The sequence below is a fragment of the Triturus cristatus genome, chromosome 12, assembly GCF_964204655.1.
Source record: "Triturus cristatus chromosome 12, aTriCri1.1, whole genome shotgun sequence".
Classification (NCBI taxonomy): Eukaryota; Metazoa; Chordata; class Amphibia; order Caudata; family Salamandridae; genus Triturus; species Triturus cristatus.
In genome coordinates this window covers 280,029,446-280,055,264 of record NC_140595.1, presented here as the reverse complement: position 1 = coordinate 280,055,264, position 25,819 = coordinate 280,029,446, and the positions used below count along the sequence as shown (strand labels likewise).

The window sequence follows — 25,819 nt, the reverse complement described above, 5'->3', positions numbered from 1 at the left end:
TTTGGTGGAATGTGTGGCAGATCTAAAAGGAATGGAAGGGCATAACCTTGCTGGACTATTTGAAGCACCCAGCTGTTGAATGTGAAGCACTGCCACCCATGGACGCAATACTTTATCCTGGCTCCTACAAGATTTCCATGTGCCACCGAGGGCAAGGTAAAGAGACTTGGTGATAGTAGCATAGAGGTAAGAGTGCCTTGCCCCCGAGGGCCTGGATTTTGTCGACCTGATCCCTGACCCCTGCCTTTTTTTAGGACCATTACATCACTTGAGAAGCTTGTGGATCTCATCCACAAACGTGCTGAAGCCTCACACTGGTAATATTTGCCCTTCCCAAGCAGTCAGTGTAGTCCAGCCTAGAGTAGATAACGTACTTCACCGCGTCCTGACCATGCTGGATAATCTATGCAAGATTGGTGCAGAGTTTTTTGGGATTGTTGGCAAAAGCTCGCTGACCATATTTCACAATGCAAAGAATATCATCCCAGGATGCAAATGGCACTTGCTGAGCACAAAGTGAAGTTAGCAGAGGATTATATCCTCTTCTCGAATGCCTCCATAAGTTCTGATTCTTTATCAGGGGGCGTAGTAGGGAACGGGTTGGGGTTGAACCTACTCATTGACGCCTGGATCACAAACCTTTCAAGCGTAGGGTGTTGCATAGGGAAATGAGATCTACCAGGAGCAGGTCTGTATTTTCTGGGAACCTGTCTCTTGGCTGGTGGGCAAGAAGCCGGTCTGGCCCAAGTACTCCTCAGTATGTCCATCAGGGGTAATCCAAAGGGAGAAGTGGTTCTATGAAAGTCTGCTCAAGTTGCAGGGCTTCTACCAGGACATTAGTCTTTACTTCTCCAGATGGAAGTTGCAGATCTTAAACCTCAGCAGCCAGTCTAATCAGTACAGCAAAATAAAGCAGACTCCTCTGTGGAGGGGATAGGGGGGATTGTTCAACCCAGTATCCTGGGAAGTGTCTAAACCGGTGGTGTCCTAAGGTTTTATGACAAAATTGATCTCTTCATAATAGTAGGATTCATCATCCCCATCACCATGTTGACTGTGTTCGGAGTGTGAAGTAAAAGGAAAGGGGAGCTTTTTAAGTAAAGGCAGAGTTCTATCCGATTTTGAATGAGGTTAGAGCGCCTTAGATCGGGGACCGCCCTTTCAAGTCTTTTGGTGGTGTTTGGCGAGGTACAGGTTGGCGACACCAGATATCCTTGGCATTCATTCAAGCATAGTCCCCGGGAGCAATGGCAAGAAAATCTCCAAATACAGTTTGGTGCCTAGGGATATTCGTGAGGAATCTTCAGTTAGAAATATCCATCAGTATGTGAATGCTTCCCTGCGCTAACTGAAGTCTCCCCGATAGCCTCCTGTATATAACTATAGGGTTGTTGTAAGAATTGTCTCACAGAAATAGACAGAATAATATGTGTGAGACCAATGAGTGCAGGGGGTAGTGCCAGCAGTTGGCTGCTCCTACCAGCGATGCCCCCAACCCCCCCAAAAAATCTTTTTTGCAAGTTAAGCACTGGCTTGGACTTTTCACCAGCCTAGTCTAGGAAAGGTCAGTACTTCACTGATCATGGGGACCATAAAGTAAAGTGCTTAGACTTCAAATACATGAGGAATGAGTGGGGACTACAGTGATAGATCTCTTTTTCTTCCCTTATCAGACCGTTAATGAAATGATGGTGAGCCCATGCAGTTCAAGCAAGGAAGCTGCACCTCTTTGGTGAGAAGATTATGCCAGCACATGACCCAAAACAGGATGGAGACTCCCAACACAGTGTAGAGAAATCTTACTCATCATCATCATATCAGCTTTATTCAATTTGTTTCTTTACAAACCATAAAAACAAACATGAAGATAAGATACAAAGTACATTATCACTAGGCAATTGACCTAAAATACATGAAGAAACAAGATAAATAAAATAAAAGACAAAACAAAAATCATTAAAAAAGTTCTAAGATTTTTTCTTAACCGTATCACAGACCATAAAAAGCTAGACACCTTACAACAAATCACAAGGGAATTCAATTGTTGTAAAAAAACAACAGAGCAGGCAGACATTGCTTAAAATTGTGGTCAGGGAGAATAGGTAAAATGTAAGGTTTAAGTGGTAAACGGCATAAGGACAGAAAAACAGTGCAAGGTGCAATGAGTCGAGAGACCATCGCAGGTGCAGTTAATCAAGGCCGATGACCAGTCATTAATGGTTCAAATAGTGAGTAAATGGTGAAAAATATCGAGCTTAAGGCGTGTCCTAAGGGACCTATGCTGCTGATTATGTATGGTAGTAAGGTGCGGCTAAGTCATATCAGTAACCAGTTTAAATTGATTTTTAATAACACCTGGTTGGCCGTTTCCTTGGAGAATCTTTGGTCATTAAGAAAGGATAGACAGTGCCTTTTTAGGTCTCTTCTGCACACTTTAGGTAAAACATTGGGTGAATCAAAATATTCAGGATGATCCAGATTCACTTAAAACAATCTGACAAACTTAACCCAAGAAAAAGAATCAGAATAAGTTAGATTTAAACAGTCATTCAAAATCATACGATTTAAAAAATAATAATAAACTGGGCTGTATGATGATGAAATCAGTTAAACAGGACCCTAGCTTTGCTTAGCAAATAAAGGTAGAACAACTGGTAGGGACAGCTAAAGAATTCTTTAAAAAGTTATTCTCAAGTATCTGGCGCGAACTAACATTTTTTAAACCCCAGATGCCCGCCCTGTGATGGGCTACAGAAACATATTTGGAGTTGTAAATTGTTAGCATTTCTTTCACTGGCTTGTCCTCCAACTTACTTGCAAACTTGAGAAGTACTGAAATATTATTAAAGTACTGCAGTCTATTCTCAACTGCTGGGGTTTATAGGCCACGGGCATCAAATAAAATACCAAGATAACAAGAGATCGGTACAAGACCTAACTTGGTGCTGTTTACCCCAAAATTGCAACACTTCTGCAGATACCTCCCACACTACATAACAAAGATATATTTTGACAGACAAACCAAGATTAAACATAAAATCTGTAAAACTATTAAGTAACTGCTGCAGGCCCCTTGGAGTGTGCGACAGAAGGACAGCATTGTCTGCATGGAGCAAACAAGGTATAGGCCTATGCATGTCTGGGGGCTGGGGGGGAAACAACATTTACTGCATTAGGCAGACTCTAAATGTTTTATATATAGACTAAATAACAGAGGTGCAAGTACGCTGTCCAGTCCGACCCCATTTTCAATGTCAAAAGTGCTACTAAATTCACCCTTGAGGATGTAACGTACTCTGGCTTTTCCTATAGAGTATAGGTCTCGAAGTAAGGCTATGATCAACCAATCCACCCCAAAATCTGATAAGATTACCCATAATCTACTGTGTTGTACACTATTGAAAGCACTCAATAGGTCTACACATGCTAAAAACTGGCGACCCTTCTTGCAGAGGAGTAAATTAAGGTTGAGGCCCTGTTCTACTGTTCCCAAGCCTTTGCCAAATCCATACTGAAGATCACATAGTATATTGTTTGGACTCGGCTCACTTGAATGAGTGGATGAACATTTTATTGACTCAGCCCACTCCTTCAGGCAGTTCATTAAAGTTCTCCAGCCACTTTTTTCATAAAATCAAGGAGTGATATGGGGCGATAATATGAAGGATCACCATTCTTACAAATCAATACAATTATGTCCAGGAGCTTTACAACCCCTACTATCTGCCAATGCCTCACTGACTTCGTCCAAAGAAAAACACAGATTAGAGGAGTCATAAGATACATCAGAGCCCAGACATAAATGAGATGAATTGGAGTACAGCTTGGAGAACGGAACACAACTCATTTGAAAAACCAAGGTTGAATTTTAACATTAATTCATTCAATAATACACCAAAGCCATTATGGGAAAAATGGGTTTGATCATCATTATTGAAACCAACACTACCGCAAATGTCCTTAGGTGGAAAATGGCATAAACGAATACTAAAGTCACCTTCCACACCAAAAGAAATTCGGTCCCTTCGCAACAACAAACATTATCAAGCTCCTGTTCAAGCTGGGACAAAGCTGAGTTGGTATCGTGAGGAGAAATGTTATAATAAAAATTCACAACAATGAGATTTAAATTGGGGGTAAGAGCACAAACAATAATCAAAATACCACCCTGCAATTGTGTTTTCAGTGAGCACCTGTACCACCTGTTCCTGGATGGCAGGAAGACTTTTAATGCCAAGCGGATGGCCCTCAGCTCCAGAAGGTTGATGTGGAACCAGCACTCTGCCAGAGCCCAGATGCCTCTTCTCTCCACCTCTCCCAGATGGTCGCCCCAGTCCAGAAGCGATGCATCAACCACCACTATCAACTCTGGGTGGGGAAGGAAGAAGGGTCTGCTGCTGACCCAATCGCGGTCCAGCAACCACCACATTAGAACTTTTTCAGTCTCCTCCGAAACCTGAATGTGGTCAGAGAGGTCTCCTTGATTTTGGGCCCACTTGGACTTTAGATCCCACTGCCGGAACCGCATATCTGACCTAGAATGCTTGACCAGCCAAACGCCATCAGTGCCAGCAGCCTCAGAAGTGACTGCACTGAAATCTAGGACCAAAGTTGAAAGGTGGGGATCACAGCCTTAATGTCCAAGACTCTTTCTTGGGGGAAGAGCACGAAACGAAACCGGGCCCGGAATGGCTCTGATGAAGGGGAGTGTCCGAGGAGGAGTCAGGCATGACTTTGGCATGTTGATAGTGAACCTCAAAGATGACAGGAGATTCACTGTAGTCTGGAGGTGGCTGATGACTGCCTGGGTGAACCCACCTTCAACAACTAGTCATTGAGGTAGGGGAAGACTGGTACCCCAGCCCTAGAAAGATGAGCTGCCACCACAGTCATCATTTTCATGAACACCCGAGTGGTACTGGTGAGACCAAAGGGGAGCCCATGGAACTGGAAGTGCTCCTGTCCCATCACAAACTGCAGGTAGCGTGGATTTGCCTGCAGGTCCAACACCACCATCCAGTCTCCAGTCTGGGCCAGGGTGTGCATCTTAAACTTCTCCTTTCAGGAGGAGGAGGGCATTAAGAGAGCGCAGGTCTAAAATAGGCCGAAGGCCGCTGTTCTTCTTGCGCACCAGTAAGTAGCAGGAATAACAACCTACATCTGATGCCGGCACCCTCTCAATAGCCCCTTTACCCAAAGGGGATTGCACTTCCTGCCGCAAATGGAGAGATGGTCCTTGGTCAGTCGCTGAGGGAACGCAGTATGTGAGGTGGTGAAGAAAGGAATGGTGGAGCATAACCCCTGCGCACTATCTCCAAGACCCACCTGTCTGAAGTGTTTGCCTGCCAACCAAAAAAGAACTGCTGGATTCTACCACCCACAGAATGCCTGTGCTCTGCTGAAGGCACACTAAAGAGGTTTGGCAAGTGGGGCTGGCAGGGGTGGGAGGTTAGTGGCAGACTGGGGAGTAAGTGAACTTTGAACTTGTGGGCGTTGGTCACCTAAGGCGCAACTGTGAAGTCCTCTGTTGGGGATGGACAGGCTGGGGGTAAGGGGGCCCCTCATCCAAAACCGCGAAACGAGGGCTGGAACTGTTGGCAAGGAGGGGCAGAGAGGCCCAAAGAGCAATCAGTAGCCCTGCTCTCATTAAATTGCTCAAAAGCAGAATTAGCTTTGTACCCATACAAGGCATGTGCCGTCAAAGGGCATGCCAATCAGTGAGGACTGGATGTAGCTGGAAAACCCAGTTGATCACAGTCACACTTGGCGGCAAATGGCAACACTGGTGCAAATAGTTCGCCCAATGTAATCGGTGTCAAAGACACAATTAACTGTGAACTTGGCCGAATCACGACCACCATGAATTGTTTGAGCCAGGATAGGGCGAAGGTAGTCAGGCACACTGTGCCACCGAACCCCAAAGGACATTGGAGGAGCGGCTATCATTGACAGAGCCGAGGGCCAAGCTTGATGTCAGAGAGAACAATAGTGTTGTCCTCCTCCTGTGTCGATGGAGTCAGCATTGTCATCGAAGTACCTGGCTCCAGCATGCCTGGAAGCTGGGTCAAGAGTGGAGCTGGAGGCAAGATGGTAGCAAAGGGTCCAACTGGCACAGAGGGCGTACCAGTCAGCGGTACTGCACATGGAGGGCCTCTTGGCTGCCTGGAGCACAGAGGCATGCCTGGGGGAGTCTGTAGGATCTGAAAAGCTGGAGCATAGCTGAATGGCACTCTTTGATCTGAAGCAGCTTGGCAGTCGGTCCAGCAAACTTGCGTTGTGATGGCATGAGTTGCAGGATTGGCTTTGAAGTTGGCTGACTTCGGGAGCGAGAACGAGAAGAGTGGCAGCATTCACATGTGTGCTCAGGCGAATGTAAATGGCACGAGGGAGCGGGGTCCCGCTTCGATTTCTTGTGTTTCGTTTTGGATTTACATGATGACTTGGTGCGATGACTCTGTGAACTAACCTTGGACACAGACTGCAACTTGCAGCGGCCCCGACGAGGAGCCTTCTCATACATGGCAATGTAGATGGCCTTCAGGTTCATCAACGCACAGTTGGTGCAGGTCTTGTAGTCGAGGAGTTGGATATTTGCTTGTAACAGTCTCTACATGGCTAAAAACGTACAGTTTTGGGGGGTGACGTCCCCTGCATACAGGAACAATTTTGAGGTGAAATGTCTGAGAGACAAAAAGGGAGCTCAGATGACCCTAATGTCACTTTTGAAGAGGGACGAGTCTGTGCGGTAATGCTGAAAGGTTTCCGGGTCCTGTCGGAAGTCTCTGAAGTATTCAAAAGGTGAGTAATCTGAGGCTAGAAGTCTTGATTAGAAAGTACTGAAGAGGTGTCTGCATCACATGATTGGATGGCTGCTGCTGCCTGTAGGCCACCCCCTTGGAGCAACCTCTGAATTTACAAAACTGATGGGGAGGTTGCTTCGCTTTGTCAACAGTCATACGAATCGTGCAATGGCTCCATCAACGAGCATGTCCTTTAAGGGTGCCTGTAAATCACCTGAAAATCCAGTAAAGCTCACTAATGTATGATTTTTCAAGACCACACTGGTACTAACAGCCATGCCAATTCAATCCAGAATATCCACACCAGCATGTATCACAAACTTTGCTGCAACTGGTCTATCGTATTATTTGTGCCAAAGCGGCTTTGAGATCTTCTGGGACCACTGGTAAGATCTTGTTGGCTATGTCCTTGAGAGCATGTGTGTATCTGCCCAGCATGCGTACAGCATTTAAGGACTTCAAGACCAAACTCACTTGCAGAATGGATTCCCACGTTAGGGTTAACCTTGCTGGTGGAAGCCTGCACAATAAAGCTCTCAGGTAAAGAGTGTGTAGTCAAAAATTGAGCAACTAGGTGCAAGTCTAGGTCACCAAGCCATTGGCCTGCTACGTTGTTGGCAAGAACAGGGTTTTGACCAGGTACCCATTATATTGCCAGTATGGGCCTCATTAAAAAGCAATAATGGCTCAAAGTTTGCAGGCCCTGGCGAAAGAATCTCTGCGAGGATATATGTGCAATTTTAGCACCTCAGCTGTCCTCCTCATCACATCTGCAAATGAAGCACTTTCATCCGTTGGTGGTCCATGTAGTGAGACATTCTCAGTTTCAGAGGAAGTGTCCAACCCACTGGCATTTTGTAGGTCTAGTGTAATGAGGAGGGATCCGAGAATCATCCTCTTTATCATTAGTATCCTGAGAGACCTTACCTGGATCCTTCAAAAGGTGAGAGCCAAAGGCAAAAGAATGGATCCTCTGTTGGTAGGTGCGTCTCAATAGAGGTTTCAGGTTGGTTGCACGTTTTTAATCTCTTAACATGACATCAGGGCCGAGGCAAGTTTTAGATTGGATATGGATGTTGGCAAATGGCTGTCATTCAGCTCTGTCAGGGTCATTGTGGCAGGAACAAGAGCGGATCTCGGAGGCAGTGTGGTATCACTGTACCAGAACCGGTATGGGTCTGGGATTCAAGGGGCATATGACATTGTGGAAAGACCGACAATGGAAATCCAACTGAAGCCACCTGTGGCTCCTTGGGGCTTGAAGGTGCTTCAGAGGGAGCCAGTGTAACACCATACATTTGCAGCATGGCCTCCCTGTAAGGCTGTTTGGCTGCAGCGTCAGCAAATACTCAGAAAATTCAGGGGGCGCCAAGACCAACTGAAGAATCAGCTCTAAAGCCTGGGTGGTAAACAGGTGAATGTTCCTCTTGAAACCCTCTCGTCTTCTCTTTAGAACTAATGTGGCAGTGCTGGGGTTGAGTCCTGCTTTGTCTTTTTATGTTTGCATTTGAACTTAGATTTTAACTTACCCAGGGACTTAAAGCAGGAAGCGGACCGTCTTGTAGAACCGACTTTGCAACCAGGCCCAAGACCTTGCATGAAATTTGGAGGGTAAACGGGACTTGTGCTTTTACAATGACCTCTTGTGTTCAGCAAAGCAGAGCTTTGTATCCTGGATCACCATTGGATGTATAGCAACACACCTGTCACACAACTTTGAATCATAGCATCTGCTTCCTGCAGTCACAGCAAGGACTGACCTTGTAACTACTGGAGGGAACATAGATCTCTAGCTTATATGCTGCTCCACTCTATCACACCCAGGGCCTTGGAGATCAAATACGGAGCAATATGGCGGCACCTTCAGAGCACTGCTGTGAAGTTTTTCCAGATCCAGACAAGTGCTTGAGGAATATATTAAAAAGATAAGGACTCTATGGTAAGATATATCTATCAGAAACTGTAATACCCCAAGATGGTTATTTCAGAGACAAATTACAGCAAAAGGCAAATAGAGTCAAGTGAGTCATTTTACTTTGTCCTGTTGTGAGCCATAAATCTTCAATGAGTCTTATAATCCAGACTTAACTGAGCTTTTTCACACTCACAGGGAAAGTGGCTCATCAAGAACTCATCATTTATTTATATCCCTGAAGTGCACTACTGCTCCACTTACAATCTCAGCTGTTCTAAAGCTTCTACGGAGTGAAAAGCTAAAGGAGAGAAGGTCTGAGAGCCGTAGACAATTAGGGATGGAAAAAAAGGTTTAATTTAGGACATTGGAGAGGGCTGCCTCTTTACATATGGCTTCGAAGCAGTGTGAGTATGACTCCGTCAGAACAACAGTCATGAAACTATGCCTACTTAGAGTTTTTTGTTGTAAAATTACTTTTATGAATCAAACTCAATGAACAAGCAAACCATAGGAAAAGGAGACAACTTGAACCACACTTACCAGCTTTTTCGCTTGCAAACTCTTTAAGATTAAGTCTCTGAAGTGGAAAGTCCACAAAGACAGAACATTTCTTTATTGAGTATCTGGTTGTGGAAAACCGGTTCAAGTCTGAGAAAGAACAGGGTAGTTAAGGACAAGTTTGTTGAGCAATTTAATGAAAAAGTAGCAACTGTGCAAAAGCGCAATTCACCTTTTATTACTATTTGAAATTGCAAAATTATACTCGTAGGAAAAAGTTGGCATTGGACTCACAAAAGCAGAACTACCAATGTTAACCAATGCTAGTCTGTTATATAGTCAAGTCACTCATTCAGATGAAGCTGTAGAGGTGGCCTTAAACTTCCTTTCCCCAACATCAATCTTACTGTGTTCCAGGTAATGTCATGCCCAGGAAGACTATGAGAAATTCAAGGTTCCACATTGAGGACGTCAGGAGGCAGATATAGGGTATAGTTAGTTACTTTTAACAAATTGCCATGATCGGCAGGCTCAATAAAAATTAACAACTTGCAAAAGCTTTGATGGCAGGGAAAAAGTCAGGAAAAGCAACTTCATCGGTTAAAGAGGTATGATAACTAATGAGCCTAGGAACTATGCTTCCTGTGTGTTACCAGGTGTCGACAAATCATCTGTTTGTCTCAATCCACTCTTCAATGTTCTCTCCAAAAATGAAACTGCTATCCTTAATCAGCGTATAAATGAAGATAACCATAAAGTGTGCCTGTAATCTGAGAGAGAATATGAATTGCATAAACACATACGCTGCACCAGCTCACCTTCTGCCTTTACACTTCAGATTTCCTTTATCTAGAAACAAAGACAGCGCTAACATAGCGGAGAGTAAGACCATGCTGAAAGATGAGCGCACTGAAACCTACAGGATATGGAGGAGATCCCAGCTTCCATCAAGAGGCACTCTGCAACTACTATTTAGAAAGCTCAATTTCAAAAAGCATGGATAGCAGATCACGTTGCACGGGAGAGTTTCCAGACTGAGAATGCTGCAAACACATGCTCACTTATCAAAGTGATCTATAAAGCTTTAATAGATACTTTTAAATATTTTAGTTGCCTCTTCCTATAAAGAAGTATGCAAGGACAGCACAAATGTTTTGGAGAGGATTAATACTAACACGCTAGAATGAGCAATTGACGACAACACCATTTAGAAATTGAACTGCGGTATAGATTATGTACTTATGACCAGGAACAGTGGCTTTTTATAACACTTAATACCACTTTGCAGTTATATCAAAGCGCAATTAAGGGAGAGGCAAAGGGGGTGGGGCCAGAAGAAGGTAATAGACTGCAAAATGTGACCGACAAGCAGCCAGGAGCTGGTCCTACAGATTGACATATTCAGAATCCTCAAGATGTGTTAAGGATGAAAGCAGGAAGACTAGTGGATTTTCAGGCCTTTTTTAAATGACAGGATATTCTGTTCCGGTCTGAGGTGTGCTGAAAGGGAATTCCAGGGGTTATTGCCTTGACCTTGGAGGAACTCACACCAAGCCACTAATATTTGGTGAATTCGTTTGTAAAAGTGTTCAGGAAAGCCAACATTTGCCATATCATTGGCTGGTATCTTTGGAAGTTATTGTTTAGGTGTATTGCAAGGCCTTGTGAATGAAGGACATAACTTTGAATTGTGTGGACCATTTTATTAGTAACCCGACAAGGGTATGAAGTGCTCGGTGATGTGCTCAGTTCTGTGCCTGTTCTGGATGAGCGAGTCAGATTGAATTTGAGCCATGCAGGTGGTTTTGGCTGGTAGATAGCATTACAGTAATCCAGTCTCGATTTTCCACCAGACATATCAGATAAATATAGTGTGAAAAGGTCAGCATAGTTACTAAATGATAAAAATACTTATGTTGCTGACTAGAGGAATGAGAAAACAAGATGACATTAAAAGTGACTCCCAAACTTTCACACACTCAAATGGCGAGCTGGTGTACCAAGCGAGGTCCCCAGATGGGGAAAAATCTTAGAGCGGTTAGGCCCATAAACAGGAACTCAAACTTTTAAATGTTGAAGGATTTGGTTCATGAAGTCCTAGAACATCGCTGAACAGCAGCCGATTCACTGTTGAAGACCAGAGCTTTTGTGTAGTTTCAATACTCTTGTATCATCTGTCTAAATACACAATCCAATGTTGGAAGATACAGTGAGCTTGCCCTAGGGGGCCACATACATTATGAATATGGTTGGGGACAGTGCAAACCCTGTGGCACCATGCAAATGACCGAATTTGTTTTGGAAAAGAAGGTCCTGAGCTTGACCTGAAGCACGAGGTGATCCAGAAAATGGATGAATGATTTGAGAGCAATCCATCCAAGCTGGGTATGCATATCAAGGTGACCGATGAGCAGTGTATGGTCACGGATGTAAAATGTTTTGAGAGGCCTAAGAATTTTAGTTGCCATGTTTAGCCTTGATCTTTAAATACCGGCAGTTAGACTCTGGTATCAGTTGGAGCAGTCCCCATCTCTCATCTGGGTTAATGTCGGAATATAATTGCAAATATCATCAAAAACCTTGAGTTATAAGGCAAGTTATCAGACACTGACAGTTTCCAGAGCCTTAGCCTGGCAGAGGATGCCTGAAATTCAATGATAGTTGCAGAGTATAGCTGGATCGGATTAAGATTTTTGACAGGAGATTAAATGATTAGGTTTTTAGGTTTCTGAGGTGTTGTTCAAGTGGCTAGAGTTTACGAGCATGCTTATGAGTGAAGCTGTCAAATGGAGGCCAAAGCTGACCATCTTGAAGTTACAGGTGTCTGTAAGGGACTAGGTGTGCTTAAAAATGAACCATATTTTCATTCAGGAGCTGGAATGACTTTAAAGAAGTGAACACAGCTCTGACAGTCAATGATCGCCCCGTAACTCAAAGAGTTAGTGTTTGTGAAATTGGATATAATGATTTCAACTTTGTTGATGAAGATGGAAGAGGCACATGTCTTGTGTTTGGGACAGGATCATGATTTATTTAGTTGCATAAGCGAGTCTTGGAGATAATGTCAGAATTCTGCTCATTCCTCCATTCAGATATGCATTTCAACATGGTCTTGGTGAAAAGGGGTAATCTGAAGAATGCATAAAACCATTTGGCTAAAGACTATAGGCAGAAACATATTCGCATGATAGAGTTACCAAATCAGTGATGCATATAGGTCATAATAACTGTATATGTCTCCTGATAATACCTTTAGGTGTTTTTATTCAAGCCTAGGATACCACCTGAATAAAGGATACTTTGTGGTTTATCCTAAGGTTTTTTACTAATTTGGAAACTGGATCCAAGTACTTTATCCAGAAGAAAAAAAACTCCCTTAGGCCCCACCCCCCCGAGGTTGTCTGCCCTGGTAGTACCACCTAAGCAGGGTGGGACAAGGTGGCAAATGATGAAGCAGGTCACATTAAATGAGTGAGCTCACCTTGTCCAATTCTTGGAATTTCCCTCTCTTTGGATGTTATAGTATAGTAGGTAGCTATAAAAATATTGGCACGTGTGCTTGTAAACAAGTGGTTTCAAGCAGAAACAGGGTGTAACACCATTTTCTGTGTTGTGATTCTACGAGTAAGGGCAGGCATGAGCCCAGCTGTGCCCTTTTTCTCTCCATTTGTGTGTTATGGAGGTCCATGTCATGCCAGTCCGTCGCTTACCATTTCATTCACAGCACGGAGCAAGTTTCCTTGCATCATTAGGGCACCTCAGTCACTCCTGTGCTTAACGTTGCTGCGCATCAACCCTGGGCTTAATTTTCCTCCTGCTTGGGCACCAAGCAGGAATGCCCATAAAAGTTCACACAAAGAGGAAAAATGTTAAAACACAGCAGATGGTGTCGCCCAAGACAGAGCTCCATGGATCCAGTGCTGCTTGATTGCAAACCTTGGTCATGCCCCCATGCTTTACGAGAGATAATACAACTGTCACTTTTGGTTGACAGGACATGGAAGCTGGTGTTTACTCGCTCTTCCAGGTTTTATTCCTACCAGACCATAAGGAACAAAGACAATAGAAAGCAAACTTGGCTTGGATTCAGGCAAGTTATGTGATTTACCCCAGCCAAGTTCTAAATTACTCATGAAGAATTAAAATACACACTTGGCAGAAATAACACTGAATTTCAAAAGATTTCTTCAATCTTCTATAGCTGGGCTGTGTAAATCACCTGTGACACAAAAGTGTGTGGAGGCAATAATGTCTGGTAGTCACAATATATACAAATGTAGAATGTGATTTCTGGGTATTACATTTTTCATGCAGAAGGATACGAAGGACAAGTATACGTGGAAATCGTTGGATGGTCAATTTCTTCGTGCTGTTCGTCCTTTTCTTGCACCGATCACAGACCTGCTCCAAGAAATGCAAACAAAAGCAAGTGTTATCCTTAACCTGCCTTTTACGGAAATATGCAAATTAACTGAATCTTGCAACTACCTATGGCACCCCAAAAGCAAACAAAATACATAGTTGAGAATAGATAAGCAGGGGCAATTGGCGAGACTCACATTCCCAGATCATTCATTTATGCAAAACCCTAAGCACAGTCGTCCTAATGCTTAAAGTTAATGTCAATCCAAAAAATAAGTGCGAAAAAAGGGGCTCCTAGGAGGCAGGAATGAGTGATTTATCAGATTATAAGCAAAGGTGAACACACTGAATTGGTCCTAATGCGATCAATTTTAACAAACTAATCCTTACAGATGAGCATACCGAAAGGGAAGCTGGGATATGGAATTCAGCCCCTCTGATGTCCCAGGCATTGTTGTGTTAGTAGACTAGGTGGCGAATTCTTATAGTGCCTTCACAATAAAAATCTTAGGGTTTTAAATGGTCATAGTATTGCAGATAATCCACAAAATATAAACACATTTTTCAACACCTACCAAACTATATTGGGATAAATAATAGCTTTCATACAATTGTTTCCAGGGTGTAAGGTGTTTAAGGTTGATGGAAGACCAAGGAGTGATGCGGTCAAAGTCAATAATATTATCATGGTCCATTTCAAAAGTTAGCAAGAGACATGAAGTAGTCCAATATGCACTAACACACATCAAATGGAAGATGGAAGCTAATAACAAAATAGCAAGGCCTTCAGAACCAAAGCTGAAACTGGTAGGATCAAGCCAAGCAGTCACCTAGGCTAAGCTATAGAAGGATATTATTGGCACGCTTTTTACCCAGATGGTGGCCACTATGATCCCAATGCTTAATGGAGATACCAGGCCCTTAAAGTGATACACAGACAAACTAAGAGTAAAGAAAAAAAAAATTAATAGGCAGCTGCAACAACTTTCAAAACCAGCACTTGTATATTAAATCTGTGCACGTGATAAGAAACAAGCTACTTACCTAGAACTACAGTTCTTCAGTGTTGGCATCTTTTATAGGATCACATGCTTGAATCACTCCCAGTCGTTGACCTAGGAGTCTCATGGTAACACTTCAATAGAAGTACAAATAAATTCCTTAAAATAGAATTAGACAACCATGCCACTTTTGTAGTCCATCATCTCATTACAAAATACTCACTGGGCAGCCAATGAGGTGAAAGGAAACTGAACTCCACACCCCCAGAGGTTTCCATAGTTCAGATTTCTACAGTGCTTGTGTGAAAGGAAACAACCTGCAAAAAACCTCTGAAGGGGAGGAGAGAGGGATGTAGGCGATTCTATGAAAGATATCAACGTTAGAAAAGTGCAGTTCAAAGTAAGTTACTTGTTTCTTCTCCAGCACTGGATCTTTCCAGATTCACATGGTTGAATCAGAATAGAAAAAACGTTTCTCATATATAATCCATATGCAATCCATGTGATCCTTATGGGAACAGATGATGCAAAACCACTTGAACGATGGCTGACTCTCTGGTAGAAATTGCATAAGAGCCTAATATTTTGTAAATGTATGATGACTCTTCCATGGTGCAGCTCAACAGATGCCTGAAAGAGGAACTCCGGCAAAAAAGACTGCAATGGCTACCACTCCCCCCGAGGACAACGCAAAAGTCTGCCTTCCCACCTTACCCTCTGAACCCAAGGATCAGTAACGTACCACAAGGATCCTTGCTCAGCCCCACCCTTTTCAACACTTATATGACACCTCTGGCCAGCACCGCCAAAACTCACAAACTCATCATATCCTACACCGACGACACAGTACTCACTCTCTCCCTTTCTGAAGATTCCACCCACACCAACTACCACAACTGCATGACAGACAACGCCAACTGTATGAAGGACAACTGCCTGAAGCTCAACTTGAACAAGACAAAGGTACTGATTTTTCAGAAACAAAAGTTCGCATCCTGGTGGCGCTTACAATTCGGGCTTACTCCTACCCCGACTGACCATGTTAAAAACCTAGGCATCATTTTTGACAGCAAGCTGACCATGACTACTCCGGTCAACTCCATCTCCCCCTCCTATTCTCCATCCTCCGCATACTTTGAAAGATACTCAAGTGGCTACCCAAAAGCTCAAGACGCACCATCACCCAGGTACTCATCTCCAGCCGACTGGATTCTCTCTATGCAGTGATCGCAGCATACCTCATCCAACGACTACAGACCATAAAGAACACCGCAGCCAGACTCGTCCTGGATATCCCTAGGTAAACCCATATCACCTCTACCTCAGGGAACTTCACTGGCTCCCTGCGCAGAAAAAATGACAGTTCAAGATCCTGACTCATGCATACAAGGTCCTACACAACTACGGACATGCCTACTTAAACCAACGCCTGAACTTCCATCAGTCCACCAGACACTTCTGCCCCACGACCCTTCCTCCAAATCTCACCCCCCGCATTCGATGTAGCAGATGCGGAGGTCGTTCCTTCTTCTACCTAGCAGCAAAGACATGGAATTAGCTACTCTTTCATCTACAACCTCCCCATATCTTTCAGAGTTCTGAAAGTCCTGTAGTGATTTCCCTTCTGGTGCCACTTTGGTTCTCCCTTAGTTTAGCGTTTTAGACATTTTAGGCTGCCTCTGCTCGCTTCTTTGCATAACTACATATAACACATTTGTTTTTGCAACTTTATTTTGAGAATACCCTGTACATGCTGTTGGTTATTACAGGAACTGTAATTGTGATTTCGCCTACACATTTTTTGCACAAGGTTGCTGGGAAGACATACCACAGTGTACTGTTGTCGTTGCTCGTTCAGCAACAGTTCCTAACGTTTAGACATAATACAGTCCCACAGCTGCATCTCCAGCACAACCGTTCTATCATATAAACTGTGCCCCGTCCTCTTGGAAGCCAGAGAGGAGAGTTCTGGCAGAGACGTCTGTTCTGGAACTACAGCAGTGCCCGACATACAGCCCTGAGTAAACTTGGTTTACACTCATGATATGGTATGAGGTCTTAGGCCAATCTCAGAGATTGCAAATATATCCCTGTGCTCATGTAGTAAGAGCAGACCTAGACAGATATATATATTGCTATGGTTGAGATGTTTGTCCTATACAGTTTGTTAGTAATGCTAATTACTTTGCTTAGCTGCATCTGCCTAATGATCGCAGCACATTTGATTCATAATAGACTACGATAGTTTCAATACATGTACTGTATACTTCCCTTGTGTCTTTCTTATGTTTACTATGGGCATGCATGAGTAAGTAAGTGAGTACCGAAAGGGGAGGATCTGTTTCCACAGTTCCCTTAGGGACTAGAGGGTCATGTTCGAGGTTGCCGAAGTTAATCTGGAAAGGTTAGGAGTTCAGGGGCCCTATTATGTAAACGGCACACTTCCCCTGTTTGCGCCCGGCGCACCTTAAAACAGGTGCACCAGGTGCAAACAGGGAAAGTGCGCCCTATTACATGGAATGCCCTGCCAAGGGGGCAGTCGCAAACTGGAACTGCCCTGGGGGCAGCGCATTCCTGGGAAAAATGGAGCGACTTTGAAGCAGCCACAGTGCAGATGGCAACCCGTCTGCTTTTTTAAAGTAGATTAGAGAACCCCTTGCAGGCTGGTGCAGTCAGTGACTGCACCCACCTGCAAGAGGATGTCTCGGGGGTCCGACGTCTCCAGAGGGCTGGGAATCAGGGGGCGCACTGACAGTGTGCCACCTTTTAGATGGCGCAATATCAGTGAGCTGCCTGAGAACTTATTTGCCTCTGTGCCTGCGTCTGTAATACAGCATGGGCGCAGGGGCAAAAGGATTCCCTCATTTGCATGGGGCTCGCCCCCATGCAAATGAGGGAATGCAAGCGGAAGATAGCGATATTGCTTTCTGTGCGCCAGCGCTATCGGTATTACAGAAGGGGCCCCTTCTGAAATGCCCCGGCGGTGCACAAAGTGGGTGCAAACGTACCGGCTCAGGTGAGGTACTCTGAGCTAGTCAGAAATTGGGCTGACAGGCACAGATACCATAGAGAGACTCAGTCCCTACATTCTGACGTCCTGTCGTCCTAACACACAGTCCTGCGTAACCAGCAGAATCCATACAACAGTCCCTCAAGACCTAGCTATTCGGCTAATCAACTGGAACCTGACAGCGCCTCTCGGGTGAGAAAAATAACTCTACATATTTTCTGATTGATCGATTTATTTCCTTGGTAGAATGATTTGACTCGGTAGGAAGCAAGGGACGGTCAGCCGTAGAGTGACAATGTACAATCGCTGCAGCAATCCTGCTTGTTTTTTCATGTTTTGAGAACAGATACTCTTTGTGGGCGGCCAAAAGTCACAACGATCTTGTAGGACTCGCAGAAGATCTTAGCACTGTAAATGTAAAATTTTACCCATTAGCAGTAATTTAAGTAATGTAGCTATTGTTCAGTCTTTGCAGTACGTTTCAGGAAGCAGAACCTGCGGATTCAAATGAAAGTAGTAAGTACTTTCGGTATGAATTTTGGGTTGATGAGCAGCACCACATGATCTTTACGGAAATGTATAAAAGGAGGTTTGACTGTGAAGGAATGCATTTCACTCACTTGCATAGTTGATGTAAAGGCATACAGCACAGTAGTCTTCCATGTGACAAATCTGATCTCAACTTTGTTGACAGGCTTACAATTGGTGGTTTCATTAATTGACAAAGAACACTATTAAACTTCCATGGATGAGCTGGAGGGTGCACTAGTAGGAATATCTTGAACAAACTTCTAAGGAATTCTTTAATTATCTTTGTGGACTTTGCAGACTATTGGAATCTGGAGATAGCTGCCAAATGGACTAATAGAATCTGCGCAAGCTTGGGAAATGATATTGGCTGAATTGCGTGGGGGTGAGACTGAAGGTTCTATCACTGATTAGGGGATAAACGGTGTGCTCACTTAGGTGCCTGGGGCTAGGTTCCCCCGAGTGGTAGAGTGCTGGACAGCTACAGAGCTGACTGTCACCCCTACTGACTCATGAGAACACACCAAAACATGTGAGAGAAAGAGAGGCGTGGGGAGAACAGAATGATTGCCTCATCTATATTTAGATCAATCATCTGACTCAGCGAGGGTCGTAGAAGCAGACAGAACAAGGGATTGGGTGGGGGGGGGGGGTGGGGGGGGGGAGAATGGCTGGGGCTTTTCAGATGATGGGCATTTACTTGTTTGCTAGTAAGGGATGCATCCCATCAATACCTGGATGGTGCTCATGCAAACCTCTTATACCTGAAAAGTGATTACTACCCGCAGACATGCAAAATGCAACCATGGGTGTTTACTGTTGTTTATGGTCCAATACGGGCTGATAGGTGCCATGACCCAGAGTTATACTCTATAATATGCTTGCTATAAAATTCATCAAAGGTGGATAATGCTGATGTACAGAACTGGAGGCATGTGTAATCCACAGCACAAAACGTGAAACTAATTATGCTGGAGCACACTATGCAGCCAGACCTGTACTACACTTGGAACCAAAGGCAGCTCTGTCATATTCTGCTATGCCACCCTATCCTGAAAGGAATGAGTGAGTGCAGAGAGCAAGCACAACAACTTCAAGGAGAGTTCTATCCCCTAATGAACAAAAATATTTTTTCTAACCTTGTGGGTTGCATCTCATTTTCTTCCCCCTCTCTCATCAGCTTTTTGCTCAAAAATCCTTTCCTTGGCTCCCTCTCCTCCTTTCCTAACCATAACATTTCTAATTTCTTACTCATCTCTCCTTCATAATCCTCCTTCACCCCTCAGTTTTACTCCTTATTCCTCCTTTGTTCGCCCTCTTCTCTACCCATCTTGTTTTCCTTGCACCTCTTAATTTCTTCTCACTTCCTTCTCCACCCCCCCCCTCCCTAGCTCATCTTTTCTTCTCCTTCTTAAAAATATTAAATGCTAGGTCCCACCGCCAAGAATAGTTTGCCACTAGCTCTGCCCACTGCCACTGAGGCAACTGACCACTGTAATTTTCTCAATAATCACACTCACAAGCACTTCTGACAATAGCAGTTAAAGCCCATTATTTTATCTGTTCCTCCTTTGTGTCACTCTGTGACTTTGACCTTCACTCCATCCCCACCCCACTTCACACACAAAAGAACGCACGGCTTTGAAATATGACATTGATAGGAAGGCCATAAATAAACAGGCATTTGCAATACAATAGATCTTGCATTTACGATAGTTTAAGCGATTGTCATTTACAATGGCAATAGCTCAAACTCTTGTAAATGCAAGACCTATTTCACTTCAAAGAAGCGGCTGCCATTGTCCAGGGCTGCTTGAAAGTGAAAGCGGTACAAAAGGGGGTGGTGATGGACGGAGCATCAGAACCAATCAAACACTCACACCCAGTCAACAGATCTGGGTTTGACCCATCACCGTTCTTTAGCCCACTCTGCCACCCCAGTTCAGACATGGCCATATGCAAATCAGTCTGACCCTGTGCCTCATGGGAACAGTCCAGCCCGAACTGCCAAGCCATGCCTTCCCTGGACCGGAAACAAGCTTCCTAGGACCGGTTTCTGGCATTTCAGCCGTCTTCAGCCAGGCTTGCTTGAATCCGGTGGCAAAGTGAGCAAGGGACTCACGTCTGAGCATACCCTGCCAACTTATGGCGAACAAAGCGGTACAAAAGGGGGTGGTGATGGACGGAGCATCAGAACCAATCAAACACTCACACCCAGTCAACAGATCTGGGTTTGATCTATCACCGTTCTTTAGCCCACTCTGCCACCCCAGTTCAGACATGGCCATATGCAAATCAGTCTGACCCTGTGCCTCATGGGAACAGTCCAGCCCGAACTGCCAAGCCATGCATTCACTGGACCGGAAACAAGCTTCCTAGGACCGGTTTCTGGCATTTCAGCCGTCTTCAGCCAGGCTTGCTTGAATCCGGTGGCAAAGTGAGCAAGGGACTCACGTCTGAGCATACCCTGCCAACTTATGGCGAACAAAGCGGTACAAAAGGGGGTGGTGATGGACGGAGCATCAGAACCAATCAAAAACTCACACCCAGTCAACAGATCTGGGTTTGATCTATCACCGTTCTTTAGCCCACTCTGCCACCCCAGTTCAGACATGGCCATATGCAAATCAGTCTGACCCTGTGCCTCATGGGAACAGTCCAGCCCGAACTGCCAAGCCATACCTTCCCTGGACCGGAAACAAGCTTCCTAGGACCGGTTTCTGGCATTTCAGCCGTCTTCAGCCAGGCTTGCTTGAATCCAGTGGCAAAGTGAGCAAGGGACTCACGTCTGAGCATACCCTGCCAACTTATGGCGAACAAAGCGGTACAAAAGGGGGTGGTGATGGACGGAGCATCAGAGCCAATCAAACACTCACACCCAAAAATGCACCACGAGGAGAAGGAAGAGAAGTTATTGATTACTAATATATCAGTATCATCATTAAATAAACGGAGTTCCGACCAGTAGAACAGAATAAATGGCACCATACAGATATTGAGACAGCATAGTGGTTAATGCAGCTGCTGTAGAAGTATGCAGCCTACAGGCCACAAATCCAAATATTCAGCATTTTCAATTCCAGAGGTTAAAAAGAAGTGCTATATCTTAATAACATGTTACTCAAAGCACTCACAAACAACACTCTTGTAGAAAGCGTTATATTAAAAAACAAAACATTGTATAGTCAATATGGGGAAGCAAGTGCAGCACAAAAATGATTGCAACTTCAAATTTATGCACACATATTCTACTCTGAATTTGAACTTGGAGTTGGAAAAAACAATGGCAAGTACATATAGGGTGTTAAGGGGTGTCTGAAGACACCCAGCCAGGTCCACTGAAGCAAGGAAAAACAGAAACCCTGATTAAGTGTATTTTTTTTTTACCAGTATGAGATGAGGTACCAATCCAAAGTACATCTCTGCAACTGCTCTGACAGGAAAAAAGACCCGGACCGTCTCTCAGGCTGGTCTTGCAACCACTTGTTCTGCAGCCGGGAATACAAGGTGGTAAATCGATCCTTCTCTTTTCCACTCATGCACAATGCCATTGTGCACAGGTGCTGTGAGCATTGTGTCACCCGCAAGTGATAGACATATGACCAATCACTGTGTGGCTTCAGAATAAGCCTCACAGTGGTTGGCCACGCTCTCTAAATCCCTCTGCTTTTTGAGTTCGGACCAGTGGGATAGGCCAACCTAACACAACCAGAACCAATTCTTGCATTGCTCTCATGCTGTTTATAGTGGTGAACAGCATGAGAGCAATCCAAGAATTGGATAGAGCAGGTGAACCCAACATTTCAAAGGAGGACAGGGGGCTGTGCTGTTTGCCCCCTGGCTCCTTAACACAGTGTGGGTTAAGTGTGCTTGTTAGGATGGTCCCAGTAAGAGACCTGTCCCACCCAGCATGTGCACTTCATCCCTACTGTCTACTAAATGCCAATGAGCAGTATTGTCTCTGCCCTTAGGCTAGATACCACAGATTAACACAGCACGGTGGCAGGAGTAAAGCACTGGAAGAAAAATAGCTGCCAATTTTAAATTATACATTTGGCAGCCTATAATGGCTTCCATTGGAGAGGAGGACAATGCCCTTTAGGCTTGAATGGAGAAATCACCTCTGTCTAGGATCGGAGGAATGCTGCAGTCCTCCTTGGGAACCAGGAATTACTAAGAGTTGCATCCCTTACCAATTTACTCTTCTTCCCATCAATTCCATCACTCCTTTCTGCAGTAAAATCTGAAGGTGGTCTATTGATGGAAAGTAATCCTCAGATCTGGGAGAGGACTTGTAGGCAGGGGAGACTGAAGAGGCGGCCTGTTGGAAAGGTGAGGTATACCCCCATTTTTACAATCTAAATGTTTCACTGATCTGATGTTTCAGGCTTCAAGGCTTGTAAAAAGGAGGTTGCCCATTCGCACAAAGATTGTACATGCTCCTGTAAGGACAAACTAAAAGGGAATTCTGGGTGGTGCAGAGGAGGACAAGAATTAGGTCTGCTGGGACAGACGTCCCTGCCTTGGCCTCTGCCCCTATACTGCCTGAAAACCTGGTTCTGTTGCTCCGGAGGCTGCAAAGGCTGACACTGGCACAAACTGAACAATCTGTAAATTCCCCCAAATTAACAAAACATTCATTAATCCTTTGCCAGGGACCGAAATTCTTGGGGCTGTCTCCCTGCCCACCTCGAAACGTATAAGAGTGGAAACCGCCTGGTCTCCAAAAAGCTTTGCTCCATAAAAACCAAATGTACATTAAGGGTGATTTGACGCATGCGGAGAAGCCTTGTAATCAAAACCACAAATAACTTCTTAGAGCCACATAAGACCACCATAGCACTGGCAACAGAATCTGCTGTATCAAGCTCTGCTCTGATGGCCTACCTTGAAGCATTTTGACAATTCTAAACCACCTCAGCCAAGTGGTCCTAAAGATGGTCAGGTAAGTTGGGGAGCACCATGTCTGCCATGTCAAACAAGGCATGGCGGTATCTTCCCAGCAAACTGTATTCGAAAGCAAGGTCAGGCCCCAGTTGAAAAAGACTCCATCACCCGGTGCCTTCATTTTCTTCAGCTCTCTGCTCGGAGGTGCCAGATTCTGCTTGGTGCAAGAGGACGCCACCCTACATACAACGTGACACTCGACTTGGTTCAAATAACAAGCTGGTATTCAATTGCCCTTGCCTTACCAGAGGTGTGGTCACCTATCTCATTGTGCAAATCATGCCTACTTTTGAATTTACTGCAAGGTATTCCTTTAATCTACTGTCCTCTGCGAAGGCATGTACTGCTAATGTGGACCTTTGAGTAAACACATGTATAAAAAGTAGCTATTGCTGCTGTTAATTGATCCTCCTCATTAATGCCTTTCTTCCACTATCATCACTAATTTATGACAGTACTAGCACAGAGCTGGAAGAAACGTTGAAAATAGTAAAATAGTCGATTGAGGCAGAATGAATAACACTAGATAGACTTATAGCTAGATCAGATAGATAGACAGACAGAGACAGACAGACAGTCAGACAGATAGATAGATAGATAGATTGATAGATAGCTGTGACTCAGGAAAGAAATCACAATCCCTCAAAAACCATCAATAAATTAGGCTAATTTAACACCGTCAGACATGGAACTCTCAATTCATACATATTTAATTATTGTCCCATGGAGGAAGAGTTCTTCTGCTTGCTACACACTTAAATATTTGCTATGATTTAGAAATTCCTTAACTTACCGGTGCATTTTCTGAATTTAACTCTTCCTCCTTCGTGAAGAGACTGAAGCAGTCTAAGAGTGTGACTTTTCCACTAGTGAAACCTTTCTGTAAGAGAAAATGGATCAGCTTTGAGAAAGTACCAGAACATGGGATATTGAAAAGGGGGGAAGCAGAAAACCAAACCCCCAAGATTAACGGAATTATCATTCGCAAAAGGTATACATAAGGGAACGGGGCTGACATCTCTATCCTCAATATACCACTCATCGCAATTTAATTTAGTTTACGTTCTCTTTAATGTGCATATGGCATCACAGCTCACTAGAGAATTACTTCACCAACCAAACCATATCAGAACAAGTGGAATCTCAATACAATGCATTTCCTCCTGTCACTGTGTTCTCCTTGCCCCCTCCTCTGTCCCTTCTACGACCAAATCACATTTGAATTTTAACCACCTGCAAGGTAATCAGATTTTCAGAAATTACTAAAAACAAGCAAAGATACTCTATGTATACGCTTATTGAGGGAGGGTGTGGGCCATGAGTATAGAGTAGGGAGTATTGTTATAACGTCACACTATGCCAAAATATTGAGGACAAAAATATTCACAGGGAAGCACATATACATTTTCTGCACCTAACTCCACATCTATGTACTTTGACGATATATATATATATATATATATATATATATATATATATATATATATATATATATTTAAGGTACGCACACGTGGGGTTAAGAATAGCCAATCTATACTTCCCTATATGCACTTATCTTTCAATATTTTAATCCGCTCTATTTTGCCTATGATATTAAGGTATAACGATATTCCAGAGCACAACCTCATTGAGATATTGAAGTGAATCTTCCATTTTTAGTGCTCTTCTGGTTTGCACTGAAAAACAAAAGTGCTGAAGAGCAACTCACAATAAGAAATCTGATATGTGGAAGAGATTGAATACTAAAGTAACCATCCTGAATCTCAGTGTTATGTGCAAAACAGTTTAAAAGCAAGCACTGACAAAGGCAATAGGTCTTGCCTATAAGACCTATTGCTATGCCAATGTTTTTTAGTCATGCTGTACATCACCGGACTGCTGTGCAGCATGACTAAAAATATATTGACATTTTTATTAAACAGATGCTATGACGAGGCTGCTGCATCAGATCAACACGCATGCACATGACTAGAAAAGGACACTTTTAATTCACTGATTTGAGATGACTAAAAGCATTGCGCACACATCTTCTTTAGTTCCTCGCCCTAGGTGGGCGTGCCGCACTTGGGTTTTATTTGATTTTAAGAACGTGGAGTGAACCCACTTGGGAAAAGAAGTCGTAAGACCACAAGTACCATGATCCTTTGCACTTGCGGCATGCCCACTGGGGCGGGGAACTAAAGAAGATGTTGGCGCAATGCTTTTAATCACCCCAAAGACACCTGTGAGCAAGGGCGTGTGACCGAAACACGTTAGGTGATGTGAACCGCTCTGGATGTGTTCGGCTCATCTTGTCCCAACCTCCAAGAAAGAATTGAATACTCACCGTGTGTGCTTCCCCGAGCAAGGGCAACCTTTTCCTCTCATACCTAACGGCTGGTCCAGCCGTGGGGTAGCGCCGCTGCAAGGTAGCGGACCAGGGTGACGCCGAAGTGAAGTCACCTTTCTGGACGGTGGGGCCCTTCGTGGAGGACAGAGATGTGCAGGAATATATTCATCAACCCACTTGGGCTTTATTTGATTTTAAGAACTTGGGGTGAACCCACTTGGGAAAAGAAGTCGTAAGACCACAAGTACCATGATCGTTTGCACTTGTGCGTGCATTTGCGGCACGCCCACTGAGGTGGGGAACTAAAGAAGATGTCGGCGCAATGCTTTTAATCACCCCCCAAAGACACCTGTGAGCAAGGGCGTGTGCACGAAACGCGTTAGGTGATGTGAACAGCTCTGGATGTGTTCGGCTAATCTCGTCACAATC

General features: G+C 44.2%; 1 protein-coding gene across 2 annotated transcripts in view; it reads right to left on the bottom strand.

The window, feature by feature from the left end:
• The window catches only part of USP21 (ubiquitin specific peptidase 21), a 508,323-nt gene that overhangs the window by 49,041 nt on the left and 433,463 nt on the right, over nt 1-25,819 (bottom strand). Inside the window, exons 11-13 of one of the 2 annotated variants that reach the window (XM_085637764.1) lie at nt 23,855-23,941; nt 13,536-13,617; nt 9,256-9,363 (exon numbers count right to left, since the gene is read on the bottom strand). In XM_085637764.1, the coding sequence (XP_085493890.1) occupies nt 9,256-9,363; nt 13,536-13,617; nt 23,855-23,941 (277 nt within the window). The remainder of the gene's footprint in view (nt 1-9,255; nt 9,364-13,535; nt 13,618-23,854; nt 23,942-25,819) is intronic. The other variant, XM_085637765.1, reaches the window with a different exon arrangement.